This window comes from Numida meleagris, chromosome 6 (genome assembly GCF_002078875.1).
Source record: "Numida meleagris isolate 19003 breed g44 Domestic line chromosome 6, NumMel1.0, whole genome shotgun sequence".
Taxonomy (NCBI): Eukaryota; Metazoa; Chordata; class Aves; order Galliformes; family Numididae; genus Numida; species Numida meleagris.
Window position 1 is genome coordinate 49,649,994 of NC_034414.1, and position 24,557 is coordinate 49,674,550.

The 24,557-nt window shown below is 45.7% G+C and overlaps 1 protein-coding gene across 2 annotated transcripts in view; it reads right to left on the reverse strand.

Moving 5' to 3' along the window:
* The window catches only part of CCDC85C (coiled-coil domain containing 85C), a 102,711-nt gene extending 81,385 nt beyond the window's left edge, over positions 1-21,326 (reverse strand). Inside the window, exon 1 of one of the 2 annotated variants that reach the window (XM_021403314.1) lies at positions 19,859-21,326. In XM_021403314.1, coding sequence (XP_021258989.1) covers positions 19,859-20,570 — 712 coding nt within the window. In that variant the 5' untranslated portion in view covers positions 20,571-21,326. The remainder of the gene's footprint in view (positions 1-19,858) is intronic. The other variant, XM_021403315.1, reaches the window with a different exon arrangement.

Consider the following 24,557-nt stretch of genomic DNA (forward strand, 5'->3'; position numbering starts at 1 on the left):
AAATTATCTGAAGCAGCCCTCTCATCTAACCCAAAGAAGTCACACTGGGCTTTAAAACTGTCCTCCCCACCACTTCACAGCAGAAACATCTATGGTAGTGTCTACACATCTCCTGCTGACATCATAAACATCAACAGATGAAAACATCAACCAACAAAAAAATAGAATAATTCCATGCCCTGGCTGATCTGAACTGATGCACCGTCAACTGACACACATGCACATTAAAGTAGTTGTTTTATTTTACAGGCATCTTTTTTTTAGACTGATCTTATTTCAGCATCTGTCCCCAGAGCAGATTTCTGTGGACAACTTCTCCACAGAGTTACACGGACTTCCCATGCCCACACAAAACCGCTGGTCTCTAATTAGGAATTCAACTGAGTTAGCATTATAATAGGCCCAAATAAGCTGCCTATGGGCATGGATTTATGTAACTAAGGCCACGGTCTGGAGCTGTGGGAACAAAGTACTCTCCAGGCCAATGGCAGCTCCAGTGCACCCTTCATGGAGGTCAGGAGGGGCTGAGCAGCCTCACAGAGCTGAGGCCGATGGCAAGGCCAGGGCTGTCCAAGCCTGAGGGAAGGTGATGCACAAACAAAGTTGGTGGAATAACACTCAGTTTATACCTGTAGGGAAGATGTCCAAATGGCCCTCGAGATGTATCATGACCACAAAACACTCAGTGTGCATCACTATTTGTTGCCCATATTCTGACCACAAAATCACAGGTAGATTTGCTCAAAGCAATAGAAACTTCCTCCTAAGATTCACACCTTTTTATTGAGAGGAGGAGACTAGTTAAGCAGGGCTTCCTCAAACAGAGAGGGAAGTCGGTGGCTTCTCTCCAAAAGCCTGGAGGCAAAAGAGAGATAACAAGCCCTGGCTGGGTGGTAGGAGGGAAAACAACATAAAGTTGTGGGGAAGTTGATACACTGGCCTATAGCCTACTAAGGACTCACCTGCAGCCCCGCTTCAGTCCAGGTCCCAATGGACCAGTGGAGTATCTCCGAATCACCTTTTATCAAATGGGATAACATCACAAGGATAGGAGTTTGGTTCCTTCTAGGAAATTTCTGTTTTCTGCCATTTCTTGAGAGTAAATGTTATCCCATTACTTCTTTTGAAGCAAATGAAGCTTCTCACCCCTTTTCACCCCCAAACACAGAGCCAGGTGTTCCAAAATACAAGTCACAACACAGTTAAGAAAGGCTAAAAAGAGAAAACTAGAGAAGCAGGAATCCCACATGGGTTTTGCCTGAAGGCAAGGGGCAAAGCCAGAGAGAAGCAGTAACTTAAGCAACATCATTTTACAAGATTCAAAAACAAAAAAATAGGTCACCTTGTCACTACAGAGATTGGGTGGGATTAGCTTAATACCAGTGTGTCCAAATAAAGGTCAGAGAAAGCTCATCTCATCGACCAAGTTAAGAGGGTATGGCCATTAGCAAACTGTTTTCTCAGATGATGTTTGTGTGGTTGTCCGTCGGGCCTGAAGATGAGGCAGATACCACACAACACAGTCCGGGATAAGGAAGTTTGCAGTGGCTCTTGGAGAAAGATTTCCAAGCCGCAGATTTAAAAGGCAGGGTTGCATGGGCTTGCCTGAATTTGCAGAATAAATCTGCCAAACATCTCAATGCATATATTTGTAACACAGACCAAGATCTGCATATGTTCGAATTCGAAGCTCCCACATTACACTGAAAGGACAACAAGAAGCAGCAGCATGCCATGAGGCAAATGCTTCTCAAAGTGCAATCCTTGGAAGAAATCCAGTAACAGAGCACACCACAGCATCACACTTGCTGTGCTGTCAAGAAGAGTTCTAACCCTTGACCTATGATAATTCATCTTTGTTTACAACCTCTGAAATTTTCCACCACCGTTCACACAGACACATTAGTAAGATTTGACCACTGCCTAAAAAATCCGGCATGGATAAACCAGCATGATCCAAACTCCTCTAACCCTTTAATCTGGCCCACGGGAAAGGGAACCCCATCCAAAAGATGACAACAAGGACTTTGAACAGCTCCAGAGCACCCAGGAACATCTTCAGAAGGAAAAATGGAAATATGGAAGTTTTGTTTCCCCCCTAAACGCTCCACTTTACAAGCTGCTTTGGGCTGTAGTCCTGACCTTATTTTTGCAGGGAAGATCAATCCTTGCTTACTGCAAATATTCTTCCCATTAGACATCACAGAAATTAAACTGGGTTTGAAGACAGTGACTGTTATGTGTATAACCCTCTCCTCCTTCTGTACTTCCAGCTTTCAGAGTCTGCTTCCCTGTCCCAGCATCCCCACGGCAAAAGGTTATCAGAACCAGTCCCAGACCCAGGTTGTCCAAAAGCTCTCTGTATGGCTGTGGCAGTCACTCAGCTGAGAGACAGAATGGGCACTTGGTTTGCATCTGTATCAGAGTCTCTGGCTTCAATGCCTAGAATTAGGCTCTGCAGATTAGGCAATGTGCTGAGGCTTATCTCTGTGTCTAATCACTAATAAAGTTGCAACCTGGTGCATTTGCACTATATGAGGCCTTGCTAAACAGCATGGGCTTTAAAGGTCATCTGCCACCTCCAAGCATGGCTGGGTTTGTTGCAATGGGCATGCCTGGCCTGGTAAGTCCCCTCCCGTTCCCATCGGCTGCAAAAATCCAATTATGGGCACAATGGTCCCAGCCCACAGAGGTTCCCTGGCCCCTCCAAGTGCCTGCCTCAGCATCCCCTGGACAATGCCTGCTTTTGTTTCAGCCTTGCTATTGTTTGGGATTCTCTCGCATCCGTGGACACAGGATAAAGAGCCATGTTCGGAGAGATGTTTATGAATGAGGTCTCAGAGCTCAATAGTGCTGCAATACAGGGCTTGATCATGGACAAAAAGGGTCATGGTTTCTAAAAACCATGCTGAAATTAAATCATTGAAGATGCGACATGCATCAGCCAGGAATGAAAAGTTCCAGGCAAACTTAAAAACTGAAATCCTACTCCTTCCAAAGTCAAGAGAAGTTTTGTTGTGGACCTCAGTGCAATCAGGCTCTCTCTCAAAACATTTATACTCTGTAAAATACCCTGCAGATTCCACTCCTTTAAGCCACTGCTTCGAGATGATTTTACATCACATAGATTTCCAAAGGGGGAACAAAATAATCTGAGCTTAATGAAAATGTTCCCCAATAAAAATATAGTAGAGAGCAGCAGGAAATATTTGGATTTGTGCCAAAGAAACTAGATGAAAAATATTACCTAATAAAAATCTAAACAGTTCTCCTAATGCCACAGAAAATGTTCTAATCTTCAGCTGGTATTATGAATTCTTTACACTAAATTCATAATGAATGAATACTTCAAACATCACTTCATCTGAAACCAGGACAAACAGCAAAGATCTACATGTCCTCTAAGACCTCCAAGAGTTGTGAGTCCAGCTTTCTTAGAGCCTGAGATGAGCTCAAGCAGCTGACAAAGTTCAGCTCAACTTCTGAAACACCTTCAGCATCACAAATCTTGTTAAAATTCACAATAGCCTTAGCCAAAACCCAGCTTATTTCACACAACCAGGCCTACAAGAGACAAAACCAACTGCAAACCCCATCCATCACGTTGGAAATTACTCTTTGTGAGGCTCTGCTGAGCAGAAGAAGATAGTAATATTGTGAAACCCTTCTAGCCTTTAAAGAGCAGAAGCAGACATATAATTGCATTCAATGAAACATCATATGGTAATAAGCAGCAATGGAATAGCCAAGTATAAATCTCCCATTCAGTAGAGTGTCACATGTATAAATCTATTTACCAAGGATTAGTCTGTAGCTCCTACCACAATAAATCATCAGGAAAATGTCTTATGCACTGCTAGCAGAGCAGGGATTTGGAAAAGCAGGCAGGCTATTCTTCATAAAGAGTCACTGCTAACTAGCCAACCTGAGACTTCATTACAAATATGTTATTAATTCACCCTGCTTATTTGGTACGCTTGCTTCAGTGTTTGGTGGGACTGGGGCTGGGTTTCTTTTTAAAACTAGTACTTCACTCTTCACAACAAAAACACTGATGGACATTGTCTACAGCATTAAGCCTACAAACAGGGCACAAAGTCCACTGAAGGAACCACAGAGGCTCTTTTGACTTCACAAGACTTTGGACCGATTTGCAATTCATTACCACCATGTATAAAAGAACATTACTCTGGCCTAGTTTCAGTTCAATGTAAATGTTTTATGTAGGCTAATCCCAGATAAATAACTGTTTTCTTGCATTATCTAGATCTTTCACTACAAATTATGGGCCGTATTAGAAAGATTTAGCGCTGTAGAGTCAACTAAGAGCTTTTTTATAGGATGCTACAGTTCCCAGCTTTGCAAGGATGCCATGACACACACTGAAATATCCTGAGTGTCTCCATTGCTGTGCTTTGCCTTACCAAAATCTCTTGCTCATCATCCAAAGTTTGTTATTTAAAGCCACAAGCACACAGCAGTTCAGAAAAGCTTTTGTTCTTTGCTGAAGTCTTAAGGCTAGACTGCTCCAGAAGTTGCAAGGGAACAAAAAAGATCTCATGCCTGTGTAGCATTTAATAGACAAGTCCAAACTAAAAACACTGGCCACTCATGCGACAGCCAGCTACTGTAATGCCCTTTAATTCAGTAGGATACACTTCTGAAGTGGAGCAATAAGCTGAACACAACTTCAGTGCCAGAACACACAATGTAAGGCAGTTCCCATACCTCTGGATCTATGGATGTCACATTAGAAGGAAATACTAATATCCCTCAGTTAATGTGTACTATCGTACAGTTTAAATCTTTCTTTTACTCAACTTCAGCTGCCATTCATATGCTTAGTAACAATTTGATGGAAACCAAACAACTATCTCCATGTCCACACAGTCATAAACTGCACAGCACAAGACCACAAGCCAAATTCACCCTTGATATAAATAACTCCACTAACTGTATGTATAAAGCCTCAGAAAAATGCCTTCTTCGTTGTGGTCGTATCTCAAAATCTGAGTTTGATCTGCACGTGGAAAGACAGAGAGTAAACAAGGCAGCTCCCTCTGAAAAGAAAGAAAATCTGTATCTTTTTTCAAGTGCCAGCTAGCTTACTGCGGTTTCCAGCATGCCAACAAAATAATAGTCAACAACATGTAAATCTTCCCAGGAAAATCCCCAATCATCTTCTAAATAAAACTTCTGTAGAAAATACATGGATGTCCTCTTGTTTCCAATCCACAGAACTTCCACAATAATCAACATCCCATCCAACTCAGATCTGGAAAACAGGTTCAAGAGCTCCTTAATCTCTTGGCTTGACCATCTTGGGTAAAGAGGGAACAGCCAATATTACAAATGCTGCTCACTGTAACAAACAACTCTGCTAGTAGATCTGAGACTGCATCATGAAGATAAACACCACTTCCACAGCTAGAAATGTACAGACTTTTGCTGGGAGCCTCACTGGTCTTCAGTCCTTGAAAAAGCATTGAGATCCTGAAGCAGATTTTCAGGTTAGGAATACAGTTTGCTGCAAAAGCAGTATCCAAAATGTTTGGTTGCATATGCTTAACTTAAAACTAACAAAAGACTTCTCCTTTCTGGCAACTTCATCACACACTAAGTTCACACAAAATTGTTATAAAATTTATCTACAATTCACACAATGTTCACACTGCAGAACACTCCATTACACAAATGTGTACAAATAACGAGAAGATTCTGGGTGAACATCTGAAGAAGCTGCTAGAGAAGCTGTCTATACCATCACACTGCTTGATCTCACCTACTTTGCAGGGCGTTTTTCTCAGGCATCACTCTCACTGCCCTTTGACACAGGCAATTATCTGCTCCCAATCCTGGCTGACCTCACATTCCTTACCCACCTGAAACTCCCATGTAAAGATAACAGAAGTTTTCATTCACATTATCTTAGCCTCTTTGTTCCGGAGAAGGAAATTATATTCATAATGCCCAAACTGATTTCATTCCGGTAGAGGATTAGCCTCTATCTCTGCCGCTGTAGAACAAAAAGGCAAGCAAGAAATTACTGACAAATAATTATCATGCTTTTTGCTTTACAGTGGATACCCAGAGGTGTGCAGGAACAACCCTTTTGCTGGATTTGAACTACAGTTTATTTCTGAGCATGTCTCAGACACACTTGGAAAGCCTACTGAGTCCTGCAGATAAGGCCCAGGACTGAGGGTCAGAAGATGAAAGCTCTGTTGCCTGCTCTTTACATACTCAGGCTAGTCAACATCCAAACCATAAAATAGGGGAATAATGCTACTTCTCAGGTTTATAAATTTGCTATGAAGCCAAACTCATTAACGTTTACAAAGCACTCCTAAACTCCTTGTCTGAAAGGAGTTATACAACCATAAAGTATTATACATACTGTTCTAAGGCAGAAAAGTACGTATTACTGCAAATCCAGCAGTAGCTGTTCATGCATCATTAAGGTTTACGACACAGTCTTAATCTAATCATAAGCACTTCAGAATCTAGATCTGTCATTCGAAACATACAGATCAGAATTCATCACTGAATAACCAACTGGGTCAACTCGATACAGCACAAGACACACGCACGTTTTTTTCTCATTTATACTGCACCTCTTCAAATGAACCATTTGGTCTCATCCAACCTAAGTGATTCTATGATTCTGTCTGTATTTTCAAAACTCCATCACTACTGGCTTTCTGGTCATCTTGCATTATGTTCACTCAGGATTTCAACTTAGGCACTGGAACTGTTTACATATCTTTAGAAAGCTGAGATGGGAAGGTGTGCAAGGTCCAGGTCTATGCCTTCTCCAGCATTTATAGAGGAAACTCATTCCTTCAAGCAACTTTTTTTCTGCCCATTCTTATTATGAGATCTCCTTCGTGTGCAATTCCGGAAATGTATTCATAACTAGAGGTAGACTTGTTTTTGACTTGCTGATCAAAATACAATCTTTATACCTTCGGGCATCATCATCAATGCTGTGTTGGAGGGAGTTCAATCCACTTGAATGAAATTGGCTGTTGAAAACGACAGCTAGCTCCCAAACCACAATACTTGATAATAACCATGGATAACTCATTTACTCCTTCTCTTGCGTCAGGCACCTTCTGCACCCTTTCCCAGTGGTCTCCAACTCCATCTTGAGCTGGGCAGTTGTCTGCTGACAATTATTCTACCATCAAGAGGACATTTCCAATATCAGCTTGGCTCAAGGGCACCATGAGAATCAAGGAAATAAAGAGCTCAGCCAAGCTCTGGGGAAGTTATTCCCCTTGCTGCCCTCCTGCTCTCTAGCAACTTGCAGCAGGTCCAGAGGATGGGCACCTCTACAGCTCCCATGCCAGGCCACAAACTCCACACTGCCCAGCACTTCCCTCAGGCTCTACAAAGCACACCCTTTGTGATAGAATAAGGCTGCTACTTTCATTAGTTTTGATATGGCTTTGGTTTAAATCCAGATATGAAACCTGTCATTTAAAAAGAAAAGGTCAAATTCATGTATTGCCGTCCTTAAATGTAACATTCAGGGAGTCTTACCCTCTAGATAATATTCCTTTTATGGAGCCAATTCCAAGCCTTTCCCAAAACTATTGTGTTTTCCTCACTTTGGACTGCGAAAAAGAAATCAATAAAAGACAGTCCTCTATTTTTATCCAAATAAGACAGAATGAAAGGACAGGACAGTTGATTTTCCATCTTCTCTGTCCAACACGGCAAGATGCTATAATGGGCTGAAAGGAAAAACAGAAGCCTTTCCACGTGGGGAACAACTGAATCAGCTGTTTACGTGATCTGTTCCTCATTTTATAGGACTCTGAGCAGACTGCACAACAGTGGAATTGGAAAGCTCACTGGACCTATGCTGTCAATATACTTCTGCGCGTTTATAACTCTGCAGTAACACTTTCTCCGGTACAGAGCCACATGGCAAAGAGAATTAGCTACTCACCTCAGACACTTCCAAAAGCTGAGTCTAAATCTCATTCAGAATATTTAATATTCTGAAAACTGAGTACCTGTCCTTTGAACAGAAGATGTCCATCAAGGTATTTCAGGTGGATCCCCAAAATGTAAGATCTCAGGATCTCTTGTCATTTTGCAAACTGTTGATCTTCTGCGGCAGAGCCGAGCAGGGCTGTGACAGGCACATGCCACCTGCACTTCCACACCCACCCCCAGCTCCCACCTGGGGTAGGCAGCACGTACCGTTTTGCAACAAAATGCTCCCATGCTTACAGAAAAAAAAATACATAAGAAGTGGGTAGGTACATGGCTTAGATTTAAGCACAGATTAAACAGCACTGCTGCTTAGACAAACGCTGTTTTAAAGAACAAATTTCCAAAGGAATGTAATTACGCTTCTTAGAGTTAACAAAAGGACTTGCGTGATCCAGTTTCTATTCCTTACTACGATGCAAGCAAGTGATGGATGTGACTGAATACAATACCCGCAAACCCACAGGATCTGCACCCATTATTTTAAATAATTAAACAGTATTCATTTGGGGCAATCCTTTCCTCCCTGCCCCCTGCTGCTTAGCTTTACATATAGAAAACATTTAGTGCACAAGGCAAACAACAAACAGGAATATAATTAGTCCTCTCGAACCAAGATGTTGTTTAACCTAACTAACTGAAAAGAGAGAAAGCAAAAGCTTACACTGGCAACAATAGCCGCAAAATCATAAAATGCCATTTTTCTTAAGTTCGTATTCCAGTAATTATCTTTTATGCAAAGAAGAGTGACTCATGAAACTGCTTTTTCATTAAAAAAACTCCACAAAAAGTCTGCAATAGAAGAGCTCCCCTCCTTTTTTGGTCAGCTCGAGGCTGAAACAAGGGCTTCATGATCTGTGGGAGTGAAAAGTCATTAGGGTTTCAATTCCAAATGAAAATTAAGGCTTTTAACTTCCCCTACTACTCATACCGACAACCTTTCATAGATAATTGCCCAGGAAGAGTTACTGTAGTCTTGTCACCCTCCTAATGATTAGGTGATAGGCTGACAAATAGATCCTCCCTACAAATTCCACTCTGCAAATGGCAATAAAAGCCAAAGGTGGTTAAGAAACATTGGGTTCACACCCAAGGGTGACTTTGATGACTTTTTAGTCAGAGCTTATTAGGAGTTACCAAATTAGTAGAGTCAGAAATAGAGCAATCAAGGGACCAGGTAATAATTTAATTGAAAGAGGAAAGGTGTCTTCAGCAATTATGACGAAGACTCTGCTGCTTTGAGCTGAAACTGAGAGCAACAACAAGGATTCATCTGTTTCAGCTGTGGATCTGCTCCTCAGCCAAAACTATACCAGGCTTCTAGATAACCAGCATTTTAAATACATAATATGATACCAAACATATAAATACAATATGAGCAATGCAACAGGATGAGCTGAAATACAACAAATGCTGTCCCCACTCTCTGAAAGGTATCGAGGTAACTTGTTGCCCTGATAATGCAATGAAAGCACTATCATCTTTCTGCAGTTGTCTTGCTTAGGTCTAGCTGTGAAAAGGTAAATAATGTTCTTTGTCTTTTTTGGCCTCTGTCTTCTCATTTGGGAGCAGAACCTATTATTCAACAAGTTTCTACTTTTGACAGTTGTCTGGAGACTGTTCACAGTTCAACATCCTGCTGTCCCAAGAGGTATACACAATACAGAAAGAGGAACGCCAGCATCTGAAGTACATTTATCCTAGTAAAGTCGAAACAGGATTTGAAGGTACTACAAACTGGGAATTAGAAGAGTCTGGAGTTTTAGCTCCTATATTTGCTGCTCCTTCCTTGCTAGCTTATTATAACTGAAAACCAGAGTTGTTTATTATCACTGGTATCATAGCAATAGTTAGAGGCCCCATCTGAGGTAAGGGTCTAATTCTGTTGAACACTATACAAACATATTATAAACGATCCAACAACCCACAAGTTACTTGGAGAAGATAAAGGAAATGTATCATTCTGATTCTATAAAAAGAGAACCAGAGACTTACCTAATTCTACATCACAAGTCGCATTACAAAGAGAAAGCACACCAAATCTGAAGTCCTGACCCAGCGCTGCAAATTGAAAACCATTCATCCTCCTCCTGTTATTCTATAGCTCACCCTTAAACAATGCCATAATAACTGACCTCATAAGAAGAGAGCTTTCTTTTTTACAAAAGACTTCAAGATGAGCACTGGGTGACTAGTAAACTCGTCAGAATCTAGAGAGAAAGTATCTGTACCACAAGCTAAAAAAGAACTTCCAGAAGACAATTGGATACATTTGCATACATGCAGCTGTATCATCGTGGCCTGCAAGACTGAAAACACCAGAAATAATGATTTTTCAAAGTGGAACTCACAACCACTCCAGAAGAGTTCTCCACAAAGTGTACATTTTCATAGAATAGAATCATAGAATCCTTAGAGCTGGAAGGGACCTCTGAAGGCCATCTAGTACAACTCCCCTGCAGTGAACAGGGACACCACAGCTGGATCAGGCTGCCTAGGGCCTTATCCAGCCACGCCTTGAAGGTCTCCAGGGATGGGGCATCCACCACATCACTAGGCTGCTATCAGGTCACCTCTCAGCCTTCTCTCTTCTGCAGGCTGAACAGCCCCAGCTCTCTCACCATCTTTGTGTTACAGGATATCAAAGATGAATGATTGCACAGGCTTCAAAAACTGATCCCCACATTTTAAGAGGTGTAGCAAGCAGTTAAGAGGATGAAAAGACAAAACACTAGGAAAAAATTACACCATACATGCTTTCAGAATTGGAAAACAGAAAGCTTTCTGCATTGGCGGAAATATCCACCTGGTTTGTAGCCTCAAAAATCAACATCAAGATAGGTAAACCAAACAACTGAAATAAAGAAAGCAAGTGCATAGGTATACATAACAGCAAAAGACAGGTGTATCAGCAGCAAATAATTGACTCACCCCCACCGCCCTAGATTTGAGTTGCAATCAGGAAAATGAACAAGGGGGCATTTTATCAGTTTTTCACAACATGCCATCCTTGTGTGATGCATGAGCCACTAGAGAAGATCATATCACCTGTAACTACGTATCACATTCAATAGCAAACAAGCTTTTAACTCAGTAAAAAGGGATTAAAAGCTCTGCAGATTCAAAGCATAGATCAAAGTTATATTCAGCTGCCGGGAAACATACAAATATGAGACTGCAGGCCCCCATAAGGGAGATAAGAAAAGGAAACCAGGTAGACAAAAGAACACTGTTCATCACAAAAGTGCTGTAAGATTGTACATAATTTAATAAGATTCTCGATACCTTTGTTAGGAGCGGAAAAAGATTCAGTGCCAACCAAAAATAAGGGTTGTTTTGTTTTTGCTTTTTAATTATTGATACTGTTAGCACCTGACCCTTCTACTCTAGCATAAAACTGAACTTTCATGCAGACTGCCCTAGAGCCATTTCCAGTAGATCCCTCTAAAAACAAAAATGGGAATAAATCAGTGAAAACAACAATAGTAAGTAGCTACATGTATATAAACAGATCTACACAAAAATCAAGCAGACTATTTCCTAAATAGGCCAGACTGTGTTCATTTGTGAAGATTACAAACATGGATCTCCTTTGCATGAAAAACTATAGCAAGTATAAAGAGTTGAAGTCTTCATTCTGTTCAAGTCAAGCAGCATCACTGGAGCAACTTCTCTGGGCTCTGAGATGCACCACAATACTAAATGGTCCACAGCCTGATACAAAGTCACAGCCATCCTTCAAAGAGCACAGTGTGACAGGAGTGGCATTTATAGGACAAGACATTATCAATAAGTGTCATAGAGTGAATGAAATGTACCTTAGCAAGTAAAAAACTGCACATGAAAGATGGCTGTAAACCCTCCAGGGACTACTTAGCACTTAATGGAGAGTCGGAAAGCAGGAATGCCGGTTTTAACCTTGCATTCGTGATACACAGCAACCTGTCTTTACATGATCCAGGGCAGAAGACGTAGGGAAGGACAAACAGTTTTTAAATCTAGTCAACCCCAATAGATCATAAAAAGATACTGACAGCAAGCCTCCTGCTGCAATGGTTTCCATAGAAATAATAAGCTTTGGGGACTGGAAATGCTGCAAGGCTTACTTTTTCTTTTTCTCTTCTCTAACATAGTGGTTTGTTTTTACTGATCTACTGTGAGTGTGGTCCTTTTGCCTGCTCCCCTCCTCAGCGAGAGGACAGCACAATGTCACTGCTCTCCTCACCACACCAAAGCAGAGCTCTCAGCACAACATGGCTTCATTTCCTTGCCCCAGAAGGCAGGGGCAGACAAGGCTGCCAAACCTCAGGCAATGGCAGCCCTGGAACATCCTACTGCCCTGGAGATAGTTTGAAACATGAGCAAAGTATCTACTCTTGTGTCCCATGTTCCATCCATTTGCTCCCCACACTACCTCTCTGCCTTCCATAAACATTCAAAGGCCACCAGCTTCCCTGCTTGAGAATGAAACCACAGCAGCAGAGCTTTTGGATGAAAGGGCGGGGGGGGAAAGGCATCAGCATGCAGTCTTGAGTGTCACTGCATGGAGCTGGGGGATGGAGTTGAAGAGCTTTTTAGTGCACTCCTGATTTGATTGAAATAATTCTGCCAGCAAGCCTGGGCTGACACAACTACACAAGACAGCTAACATGTCACCCCTTCAACTGCAATTTACAGCTGGCCAATGCCCTGATACCATAAGCCCAGCACTCATCACTACTGCTCCCTCCACTGAAGACAGCACAGACATCTCTCACCATGCCCACAGCAGACAAAAAGGAGACATCCAGTCCTGGAAACCTATAGAAGACCACATCTCCTAGCCCAGACAGTGCTGTAATTCACACGAGATACAGGACTGCTTCAATCTGAGTGTGAGATCCTTGGACACGGAGCATCTATAGTCACTTGCCAAGACAAGTGGCACAACAGCACTGCTGACAGTACTTAGCACACAATGCGCTGGAGTCTCCCTGTCTCAAATCTAACCGATAAATTAACCTGCAGTCTACCTTGTCAGCAACAGTCTTTCACAAAGACCCTCTGCAGGCTCACCTTTAGCAAGGTGAACATTGGGCATGGCTGGCCAGGACAATGGAGGCACACCCAGAGCAGTGACAGTGGTAACCTGGTGGCTTCCCACAGACAGGCCTCCATCAGGCCATTGCTGCCCTACAGAATCTGCACAGGCAGGGATGGACCTGCTGCCCTCAGTTCTGGCTCTCAGAAAACCTTCATTTTGGGAGGGACAAAGATTCCACCCTTCCACCAGAGTAGGATATCTCCTTGAATCATTGCTTGGGGACATAAGAAGTCAGCACAAGTACTGAGCTTTCAGAGAGGGGCAAACACCAAGGCAACAAGCAATTTACAGAAGAGAATAGTATACATAAACGTTTATGCATGGGGACTGAGGTAACCTGGCATAAATGGCCTTGGCCCAGACATGACTCACCATGAATGCGTACAAAATTACCTGTACAGCAGCCCTCAATTGCCATGGTGATAAATGTTTCCTAATGTCTAAGAGCAGCTGAGTCCTGAACTCCACACATCTTATTCACTAACAAAAGCATTCATTATATTAAAAAAAAAATCACAAATGAATTGTGGCCATTTTAAGCCTTCCTCAGATCAAGGGCTGATTTACGCTCTCCTTTCAATGGAGAGTGCTGTGCTCCCTGTGCTGTTAATTCAGAAGATGGAGGTCGCTTGCTTTTTTTTACTTCACAATTCAGTAGGCAAGGGAAAGACAGATTCTCTGAGACAGTGTTACTTTTTCTGCCAGGAGTTATCTATTCGCAGAAGTGGGTCAACTTTCTCTTGGTGGACATGTTAGTGTGCAAGTGCCTAGCAGCGCTGCCTGCGAATTTCTGCCCGCTCCGCGTGCGGAGGAATCTCTGCACATAACTATTTATGGCAGCCAAGTGTTTCATGAATTGCAGCAAGTTAACCACAAGGGGATGATGACATTTGGAGACAGGGCAGGATGAATTCTGGCTCACAGACAAAAAGTCAGGTTAAAAATACAGAATGCAGAAGCAAACCTAGCCAGTCGCTGCTAATTTGCAGGAAAACCAGATACATGGCCTCCAACCTTGCCTGCTCCACACAAACAACACTGTGCGTTTTGCAGTGGGACACGTTACAGCCTTTTTGCCAGTTTAAGCGTCTCACCTACATCTCGTCCATCAATGAGATCAATAATTGTCTAAGCTGCTCCAGTTCTCTAAAGTGCAGCCCAAACATGGAAGCCACAGTGGACCACACTGGCAGACTGGCCTGCAGATACGTCTGTGTGAGCTGCAAGCAGAGCCCAACTCCTGCCATGGCAGGCTGCAACCTGAGCCTCCTCCTCCACACCTCCACGGCAGCCTTGTCCCTACGTAAATGTTGTCCCTCAGCTTTCAGAATCAATGCTTCTGGCAAACCTCACTAACCCGCGTTATTGCTCATGCCCCTCATCTCTTCACGCACACCAAGTACAACACCTGCCAAGGCTGCATTTTGGGTTCCCATGCCTGCCACTTAATTAGATCACCATTTAATTTGATCCTCAGTTTTATTTGATGAAATGCCTCCAGAGGACCAAATAATTTACATGTAACCAACACAATTTAATCCCCTTACTTTGATTGCTTTTGACAAGTGTAAGTGGATAATTCCATCAAAGGCCCATAGAAATTGGCCTTTTAATCAATACAAGTTTTTCCTTGAACGGGACAGCTGAGAACAAGGTAACTTCAGCAAATTGTAAGAGGAAAACAAAATTGGAATGTGCTACTATAGAGACTACATTTCCACGCATGGCCCAATATTAGTGCACCACATAAGCTTCTTGAGCCTTGTTTTCAGGGACACCAGTGATCCTAAAGTTTGAGAGCATAATTAGGGCTGGCACACGCTCAGCAACCATACAGGAAGGCCAGAGTGGACAATGACAAATCACTCCACAGCTGAAGCTCCTTGGATAAGAAGCCAACAAGTGCTGGCTAACGACTGCTGTACCCTTTGTGTCCGAGACATCAGCATTCATAAATCTATAAGCAGAACTCAAAAAACTCACAGAAGAAGTGCAAAAAAGTGTTTCTACAAGATTTTACATTTAGCCCAGGGAGGGTTTCCTTGTTTAAACAGAAGGAACCTGTACGTAGTGGCCTACAATACCAAAAATACTAGCATGTTAAATACAGCAATATATGGAAAAGTTAAAGCAATGTTCATAGGACAAAAAGTGTTCTTGATATAAGAAAGTTATGAATTGGCCAAGTAGCCAAACCTCTGTGTCACAGCTGGCAGGGGCCGTAGAGCTTTGACAGCAAGCATTGAGGGTGACATCTGACTTCTACTGGGAAAAGTGATTTTCCTGTCTTCATCAATGCTAGCACAGCTGCACTAGAAGAGTAGAACATGGTCACCATAGATCCTCTAGTAGGATTGGTCTTACCTGTCTTTAGATGGTTGCACATAAGCTAACCATCCAAATTTCTTTCCCATCAGTAGAAAGAGAACATATAGTACAACACTTCTCCTTCTAAAGCAGACAGACATTTCAGTGTCATGATTGATGTCACCTTTCTTCACATGACCTATAAAGGAAGCCCAAGGACTCACAGATGTTACAGTCTGTCGTAGATACCTCAACTTAAATCTGATGAACCTCACTTCCGTGTGCTCTCATCTCAAAGGTCTCGTTAACATGTCATAGTAAATAATATGCATATTGATTATAAATACGCTAATAAAAACAAAGGACTTTGGCTTAAAGGGTATGTGAAGAAGTACAGAGTGGCTGTACACCCAATCAATACCAACCCACAGGGAACAGCTATTTCTCTCTGCCACCATTTTAAATGTAATATATTGTACCCTCTAGGTAAATATGTGGACATTTACAAGTGGGAATCAATAGAACTAGAGCTTTTCCCACCCTCTCATCCAGAGAGACCATTCCTCTTCCCTTGGAGCAGACAGCAGTGATAGGCCATAGATTAATGTCTATGCTATGATAAGCTATCTGCTGTGCCCATCACTTGCCTCAACACCTCTCTGACCACTTCTGAAATTCTGATGCTTTTAAGAATGATTCTTTTTAGGAGCCTATTCACACTGATAAAGAAATACATAACCATCTCATTCAACCGGAAAAAAAGTCGAAGAGACAATGGCAACAGCCTGACCCATTTTTGGAACCGAGAGCAAACAGCTCTTGTGGCAAGCAAATAAGAAGTTCTGATGATAAAATTTACTTGATGGCAGGGGTGGGGAGATGAAAGCCCAAAAACTTCCCATGCATGCGCTGGATTTTGTCCCAGACACATCAACAGCTAGCAATCTGTATCACTGTGGGCTTGCAGCGCAGGCGAGGAAAGCCACAACATGCGCTCACCCTTGTCTCACGGCAGCATTACACCAGACTGGCAGAACTCACACCCTGCCAGCCTGCAGGACTCACAAGCCACCTGGACTGACTTGCACGGAGCAACCATCAGCAGGGAGCACTGAGTCGTTCTGCACTGGCAACAAAAGCACAATGGCTCTTTCCATCTCGCCCAGATGTACACATAAATCCTACCAAAGGCAACTGTCTTCCTTTAGATTGTTATTGGACAAACAGATGTTCCAGTTAGATCTAGAGAAGGCTAAAATTAGTGGGAGCTGTTACTCTGCTTCAGGGAGCTTTGAGTCACTCCCAATGTTCCCAGACACCTTACAGTCCAGGAATATATCCCATGGCACCTGAAGGCTTATTCCAGCCTGCAGGTCATGTTAGTATCACCCAGCATGGCTGTCTTTGCTGGTATTTTTTCCCCTCTAGGGATTTTTGGAAACTTCATTCTGCCAGAAACAAGGTAATAGCAATAGCAATAGCTCCAGCTGGGCTGCCTAACCTGGAAGTTCAGAAAGACTATGCATATACCCAGAGGCTCCTGCCATGTACACAAAGCAAAGCCAAGGCACTCACAAGCACAACACAGCAACTGTGCTTCATTATCTGTCTTGGACGTGTGGGTAGGTTTATGGGAACTGTGGTGTGTCACTCAGCAAGGATACAACTGGACAGATCTCATCATGCAGTCTGGAGACGCCCATATCCCTGCCACCAAGACTCCCAGCCCACATGTCACTAAGTGGAAAATGAAAAGACAATTTATCTACAAACAAACACACGTTCTGTCAGCTTTTAGCAGAATACACATAAGATTACATGTGTCATCTAATATTAACTACTTTCCCACTATCAGTTATGCTTATTACCTTATCATCCATGAGCAGATCTTCAGTCGTCAGGTTGCAGGTATCAGCTTCCAAAAAGTCAGTTTATAAAATTAAAGAGACTTTCAAAAAGTGCAGGGAAGATGGACCACAGGTTGGTTTGTGGCATTTTTTGTTCTGTTGTTTTTTTTTTTTTAACCGCTGTCATCTCTACTAGATTCACTGTACAAACCTAGAGTTTAAAGTTCATCACCTCACGCTGGGCAAGGGCACTGCGACCAATAAATCAAGCCCTGGTTTACCAACTCAGTTCTACAGGATTGACGAAGAGAAAACAAACATTTAATCCACCTCTGCTTGCTAAGATTTCATTTAAAAGCCACCATTCTAGGGGCATTTAGCAGACAGCTGCCATACACTTCATTCCTTCAGAAAAGCACTAACCTGATGAAACAGTCCTGCTGAATACCTAGGTATTTAGGAAAAAGGGATAAAAAGGCCAACATCTAACCTACAGAGACTGAAAGCAGGGTCAGCACCAAGAAGAATGGAAGGGAGCCGGTGCTGCAAAGGTTTCTCAGTGACAGCCTCTCCACCGACCTGACCTACTGCATTTTTTTTCCACATTCACCTGCCCTGCTCTTCCACGTTGTCATGGGCTTAAACCAACTGCCGCTCGGTCCCAGGCAAGCCTCCCCACCACACTTCTTGCTGTCAGTCAAAAAGGGGCCTGATAAGCTTTGCATTTACATATGTATGCACAGGCATTTCCAAAGGCACATTGAGGGAAATGGCCTTGCTGAATACCGATGCTATCTGAGAATGACAACTATTTAAAGTCTTTTTACAGCTTCACTACCTAAGTAGAGAAATCAGGTTTGTTTGCATCTTTCCAGGTATTATTAGCCTAGAAAGTGCAGATCGTATCTGTACCAGCCTCAGAAATGAAGCTAGGCTGGTTGTAAAGAGTTCACTTCAGTTATCTTCAGTATTTCCCACAGAGAGTATCTTCCTCAGCTTGAGTCGGGCACCTCGGAAACGAAACTCACTAAAACCTACGGAAGTAGTCGATACCTAACAGGGATTTGCTGTAAGGTTCAGAAACCAAAACTGCAAAGCCCAAAGCTGTAACAGCACAGTGTCCGACAGGTGTTCTCCGGACCTCTGCGAACAGCAAGGCTTTATGAAGTCACACCGGGAGCAGAGGCCATCTGCAGCTTCACAAACAAGATACTGCTGATTTACACAGCACTAAAAAAGAGAGAGAGAGAGAGAGAGAAAGAGAGAGAGAGAGAAGGGAAAAAAAAAAAAAAAAGAAGGATGCTTGCTGTATCCTGCAACATCTGGTGACTGCATCGCCCTTTCAACCAGCAAGCCCTGACTGCTGGGCGAGGTGGCAGGAATATCTCCAGCTGCGAGTGGAAACATGCAGCTGCGGCAACAGGACCGAGCACAGCCAATTCACGGACGAGCACGCTGCTGGAAAACTGGGCTGTTTGGCGCGAGTGCCCTCAGATCTCCTGAGGCATAAGGGTTCACCATAAAGCACCCAAAAAAAGCCATGCACTCCCTGGTCCCACTAGGACAACCAAAAGCTCTCGGCACTGAAGGCAGTTATATGGCCAACACATCTAGCAGCCCCATCCCAGTGCCCTGTCCTGGTAGGAAAAGAGGATTAAGAACATCAAAAGGATTCTTGTATACAACAATTAAATAGATTGGTGCTTGGTTTGACTCCCATTAAACCCTCTTGGCCAAAATAGGTCTTGTTGGTTTTAAAGGGAAAAAAATATATATTTTAAAGACATTCCAATATTATTATTTTAATGTCTGGCCACTATTTGTCAACAGGAGAAAATGTGCTTGAACACAAGCAGTCAGAGATTTGGCACAGTTTCACCGTGGAGCTTGCTTCTCACTTTAATGACTGGGCTGAACAAAATCGTGAACGCAGTGTCCCTTCGAGAGCTGGGACAAACAGACAAGAGGCTGCTCCAAAGCCTCCTCTCCCGCTTCCGAAGAGGAAGTGAGGTCCCAGCTCTCCAAAACCACTGGGCATGGCACAGCCAGGCAGCCTGCCCTGAGAGCCCATGGAGCTAATAACAGGTGATGCTCCATGGGGCAGCCCTGCACTTCCATCAGCTTCTTCCAAAATCGCAGCTAGGCTTTCATCAATCTCATCTAAGTAGCAAATAAACAAGCCAAATGTAACTCAGAATATGCAAAGGGGGAAGAGACAGAGGAGGGAGAGATGGGAAAATCAGTGTTTAACTCTGAAAACACAGGCTACTTTTTTTGAGGGAAAAAAAACCAACACAAAAACAAACCAACAAAACAAAACACAACCCTCCTGATAAAATGCCTCCAAGCCTCAACCCCAAACACCAGCACCCAGCCAAGGAGTAGGGTGAAGCCCAGGGACCACCTCCAGCACACTGCTCACAGGTGCTCCTCCCTGCACCAACCCTGGCTGCTCTTCCACAGCAGTTTGGGGTCACCGTGGGCAGGGTGGGGATGGCAAGGTCTCTCCCCGACAGCAACCCTCACCCCACTACAAGGCAGGGGGGGCACACCGAGAGGAGGTGAGCTCAGGGAAGGGCACCTGCTGCAGGCAGGGCTGTGAGGGGGACAAGCTCACCATTGAGACCGTTAGGGATGCTCCGGTGATGAAGAGGTGCAGACAGGTCATCCATGGACCTCCGCATGGCCCCAGCTTTGCTGTCGCCAGCCTTGTGATGGTGGAGGTGGTGGTGGTGGTGGTCGGGGCTGCCTGCGCTGCCCGTGCTGGAGGTGCTGCTCCCGTCACCCACGTCCCTGGTGGCCGAGCCGCCGTTGAGGTTGGTCAGGCTGGCCTGGCTGTCGATGGAGCTCCGCGAGCCGGCCCCGCTCCGCTCCTCGTCCAGCATGAGCACCATCTCCTTCAGCTCCACGTTCTCCCGCAGCAGGGTCTCCTGCCTTGCCTCCAGGTCCTTCAGCTTCTGCTGGTACATGCCTACCTCCTTCCACATCACGCTGGCCGTGTGCCTCCCGAACCGCTGCCATTCCCTCGACAGCTTCTTGCCTTTCTGCCGGTCATCATCCAGGAAGCAGCAGAGCTCCCGCAGCTCCTGGTTGTCGTCCTGCAACTTCTGGTTGACCTCCTTCAGCCCGCGGATCTCGTGCAGGTGGAGCTGCAGCCGCCGGTTCACATCCTTCATCAAGTTGCCGTGTTCCACCATTAAGTTCATCTTTTCATTCTCCACTTTCCTCAGTCTTTTCACCAGCTCTTCCTTGCTCCACCTCAACATCTCCTCCTCCGAAATTTTGCTCAGGTCCTCTTTAGACCCCTCGAGGGAATTTTTGGCCATCATCTGTACCTCAAAAGTGTCTGCTCTTACAGAGTAACAAACAGGTCAGGTTATCTGGGTTGTATTTGTTCACTCGATTTCCTGGGACTGAAATTCACTGCAGCATCCTATGGAAGAAACATTATAGTTCCCCGTAGCGTGCTGGACAAGCTGAAACAGCAAAGCCCGACTGGAAGATCTGTTTCCCCATAGACTCCATAATAAAAAAGCAATCCAAATGGGGAAGAAAGAAAAAAAAAAAAAAAAAGACGTGCCCCTCCAAACGGGGCTGGGGGCGGCGGAGAATCGGCAACCTCCGAGCGAAGCTTTCACAGAGGATCGGCCAACTTACCCTGGGCGAAACAACTGCGCGGCGGCCGGCCCCCTCCTGCGGGGCGCTCCGTCCACTTGTTCTCCCGCCCCTCCCGCCGCTGCCCACCGCTGCCCGCCGAGCCCCGCCGCGGGAGACGGGAGACGGGCCCCGCGATGCCGCTGCCGCCGCCCCGCTCGGCCGCTGCTCACCCCTAAACCTACGGCGACGTGGGGCCGAGCCCTGCGCGGCGGCGGCCGATGCCGGTGCTGCGCTGCCGAGGAGCGGCGGGGGAGCCGGCGCCTTCCCGGAATGGCTCAGCCCTCAGGAGGGAGGGGACGGGCGGCAGCGCCGGGCTGGTCCCACCTCCTGCCGGGCAGGGAGGCGCGGCCCGACCCCGGCCCTAGCCCCAGCCCCAGCTAAGCCCAGCCGAGCGGCGGTGGCGAAGGAGGAGGCGAGCGGCGGCTGCTGGCGGCGGAGCGGAGCGGCGCGGAGCCGAGCACCGCCCTCCCGGCTGCCCCATTGGCTGCCGAGGCCGGGCCGGGCGCTCGCCGAGCCCCGGTGCGCCGCGCCCCGCCGCCGGCTCGGGTTACCGGGACCGCGGCCGCGCAGCCAATGTGGGGCCGCCTGGCGCCTTCAAACGGCAGGTACAAAGGGACGGCTCCCCGCCCCGCCGTGCTCTCCTCGCTGCGGCTGGGCTGCCTCCATCTCCCAGCGCTGTTTGCCCTTTTTTTTTATTTTTTTTTCTTCCTTTCTTTTCCTGGGAAGCACCAGCCCGGGGAAGGGTGGGGTCGGACAGGCAGGAAGACGAGCCCGGCGTGTGGCGCGGGGAAGCGGCGCCGGAGCGGCCCCGGCCACACTGCCGTCCGGCGCTGGGAAACGCTCGGGCTCCGCGTCCCTCCCGAGCCGCCTTTGTCTCCGGGTGCCCGCTGCCCGCCGGAGCCTGTAGGTTGCTGCAGCCCCCGGCCTCCTCCCTGCTCTGTCAGACCTCGGCCCCCTCCCGCCATGTGGGACAGAACTACCTTTAAAAACGGGCCGTGCTATTCCTCGGTGCAACCTGTCCAGGTTCCAGTAGTCTTTACTATCCAGGAACAGGTGTGACAGTGTCACTTTTGAGCACGTCGGACAGATCCCAGCAAGGGGTACAGAAAGTTCACAAAGTTAAAGTGGATTTCCTAGGCAACATGTGGGCAAATTTCCGACATCCTTGCATCATATCCCCTGACTTTTTGTCTAATGCATTTTTCCTTGGAATATCAGCTGCTTTGGGCCAGCATCGTCTTGTGAAAATGCACCCGGGCAGTGCAGTGCTGCCAGTATTTCCCGCATGAGCCTCCTTTAAAAGCCCCAGGGAGTCTCCAGTTTTGCGTTCCCAAGGTGCTTGGTAAACGATTTGACTCCAGGGTTAACTCAGCACCGCCTCAGGTTTCTGACCACACTGTGGAGCTGGTCCAAGACACCCTCTAGCAATGAAGTACCGAATCTGCTGCCAGAGCGTGGGATGCAGAGCAGATGGTCTGTGCATGGAGGGAGCATCAGTCCAGAGAAGGATGGAGGATTGCAACTTCTGCTTTTTGGAGCTACATTCCTGAGTCTAATCAGCAAAGATGCAGTTTCTTTGATTTTCTTTTGCATGCTGCTTGGCTTCTGAGCCCAGGCATGGCTTGGCAAACTAAGACAACTGCCCGTTCCCAGGTTGCCCAGAAAAGTTCTGGATGCCCTATTCTTGGAGGTGTTCAAGGCCATGTTGGATGGGGCCCTGGGCAGCCTGATCTGATGGGTGGCAACCCTGCCCATGGCAGGAGAGTTGGAATTAGTTGGTCTTTAAGGTCCCTTCCATCCTAAGCTGTTCTATAATTCTCTGCTGAAATGCAGCAAGACTTTCCTTCTGACAGAGCTCATCCCTTCTTTGGTGACTTTTGGCTCGTCTCCTTCCCCAAAGCAGCTTATATTCTTTTGTTATCAATGAGGTAACAGGAGTGGGACTAGTCCTATGGCTGGCTCACTTCATGTGGGACATGCAGGTGGTCAACCCCCAGTGCCACACACAGACAATCATCATAACTTGTATACAAACCCAGGTAATTCCTGGCAGAGAAGGAAATCACAAAGTCCACATGCAGGTGAGTAGGCCTTGCTCACAGTGCCTGCACATTCCCTTCAGTGGGATTGCTCCTCACGGGCAAGACAGGGCCAGACAGGGCCAGGAGGCTGGGGCTGGGTGAGATGGCTGAAGAGCTGCCTTACCTTCCTGAGAACCAATGGAGAAAATTGTGATGGTGTGCTGTGAATTCACCATGCAGGCAGTCACTTGGTGGGATGTGGAAACCAGCAGGTTTCTGTGCGCTGTCCTGTGCTGATGAGAGGTCCCTCAGGTCTGAAGCAGGTCTGCTCCTGCTTCCCTCTGACATCCCAGATCAAGGGGACCAGTGCAAGACGGGCCACCGGCAGCTGATAGAAAAACCAGGCCGTGTCAGGGAAGTAACACCCTTTATAATGGAGCATGTTGCCGCACCTTAGGGCTGCATTGCCTCAAGAAGGCATCCAAGCGTTCCCCAAGTCAAATCTTCTATTTACAAAGCGTTAATCACATCCTTCCCTACAGGAAGAGGAAAGTGCTTCTCCTGGGCCCTCCCAGGCGGTGATCTGACTCCCAGATCCCAGCAGTGGCTGTGGGAAGGAAGAGCGGAGTGGGGGGCAGCTCCCAGAGGCCTTTCCTCACCCATAGCAGTCAGAGGGGAGGAGAAGCCCCCAGTAGCTGCACCACAGGTACAGGTGCAGCCAGGCCCTGCAGGTGCAGCCAGGCCCTGCAGGTGCAGCAGGGTCGCGGAAGGCCTTGGCTTGGCAGCGTATCGCTGGGCCTGCCTCATATTTGCTCCATCTTTTTCCCTAGAAAATACACTTTTTAATTGTTTTTTTTTGTTTGTTTGTTTTTTTCCCAGGTGAAACTTCTGAAATTTGAGCTCTATTGATGGCTCTGCCAGCAGACAGGGGGGCTCCTCAGAGGAAGTGAGGAGATTATTAATATCCACAGAGGAAGTCACTGTGATGATTAAGGCTTGCTTTCAGTTCTCAATGCCTGTGCTTTTGGAAAAGTTATTGGCACAAATCCGTCCTGCTACGGTTCACAAGAGGTTTGCTTCATTCTGATGTCCAGGTGGACTTTGAAGCACAGTGACCTTTTTTTAGACACCTGGACAGCTGCACCATCTGGAGGTGGCACCGAAACTGCATTTTAAGGGTGCTCGGAAGGCATCTATCTTGTGCTGATGAACACCCAGCAAAAACATGCATTGACCTGCAGCAAAGACACAAGGCAGAGTGAGCAAGGCCTGAACCTTCAGGGTGGGTGCTGCGTTGCAGCAGAGGAAAATCCCTTTAGCTTGGATAGGCAGCAGTGTTGGAGCAGAGGTGCAGAGTTTGCCAGCATCAGAAAGTGTCTGCAGCTCGCATTATCCACCTGCACAATGGAAGTGATTGTTTTGATACCTTGGAGGGAAAGGACTAAGTCAGTGCACAGCTTTATTTTCAATAGCTAAACCTGTGTTGCAAGCAGATTTTTAATCAACACAAATACCACACAGCTTTTCTTGCTTTTTATTTTCACCTAACAAGCCCAGTTTCCCAGTGTTGTTCAGAAGGAACTACAATTTCCCCGTGCCAATTTAAGATGAAGTGCAAAAGTTGGTAAACAGCACACC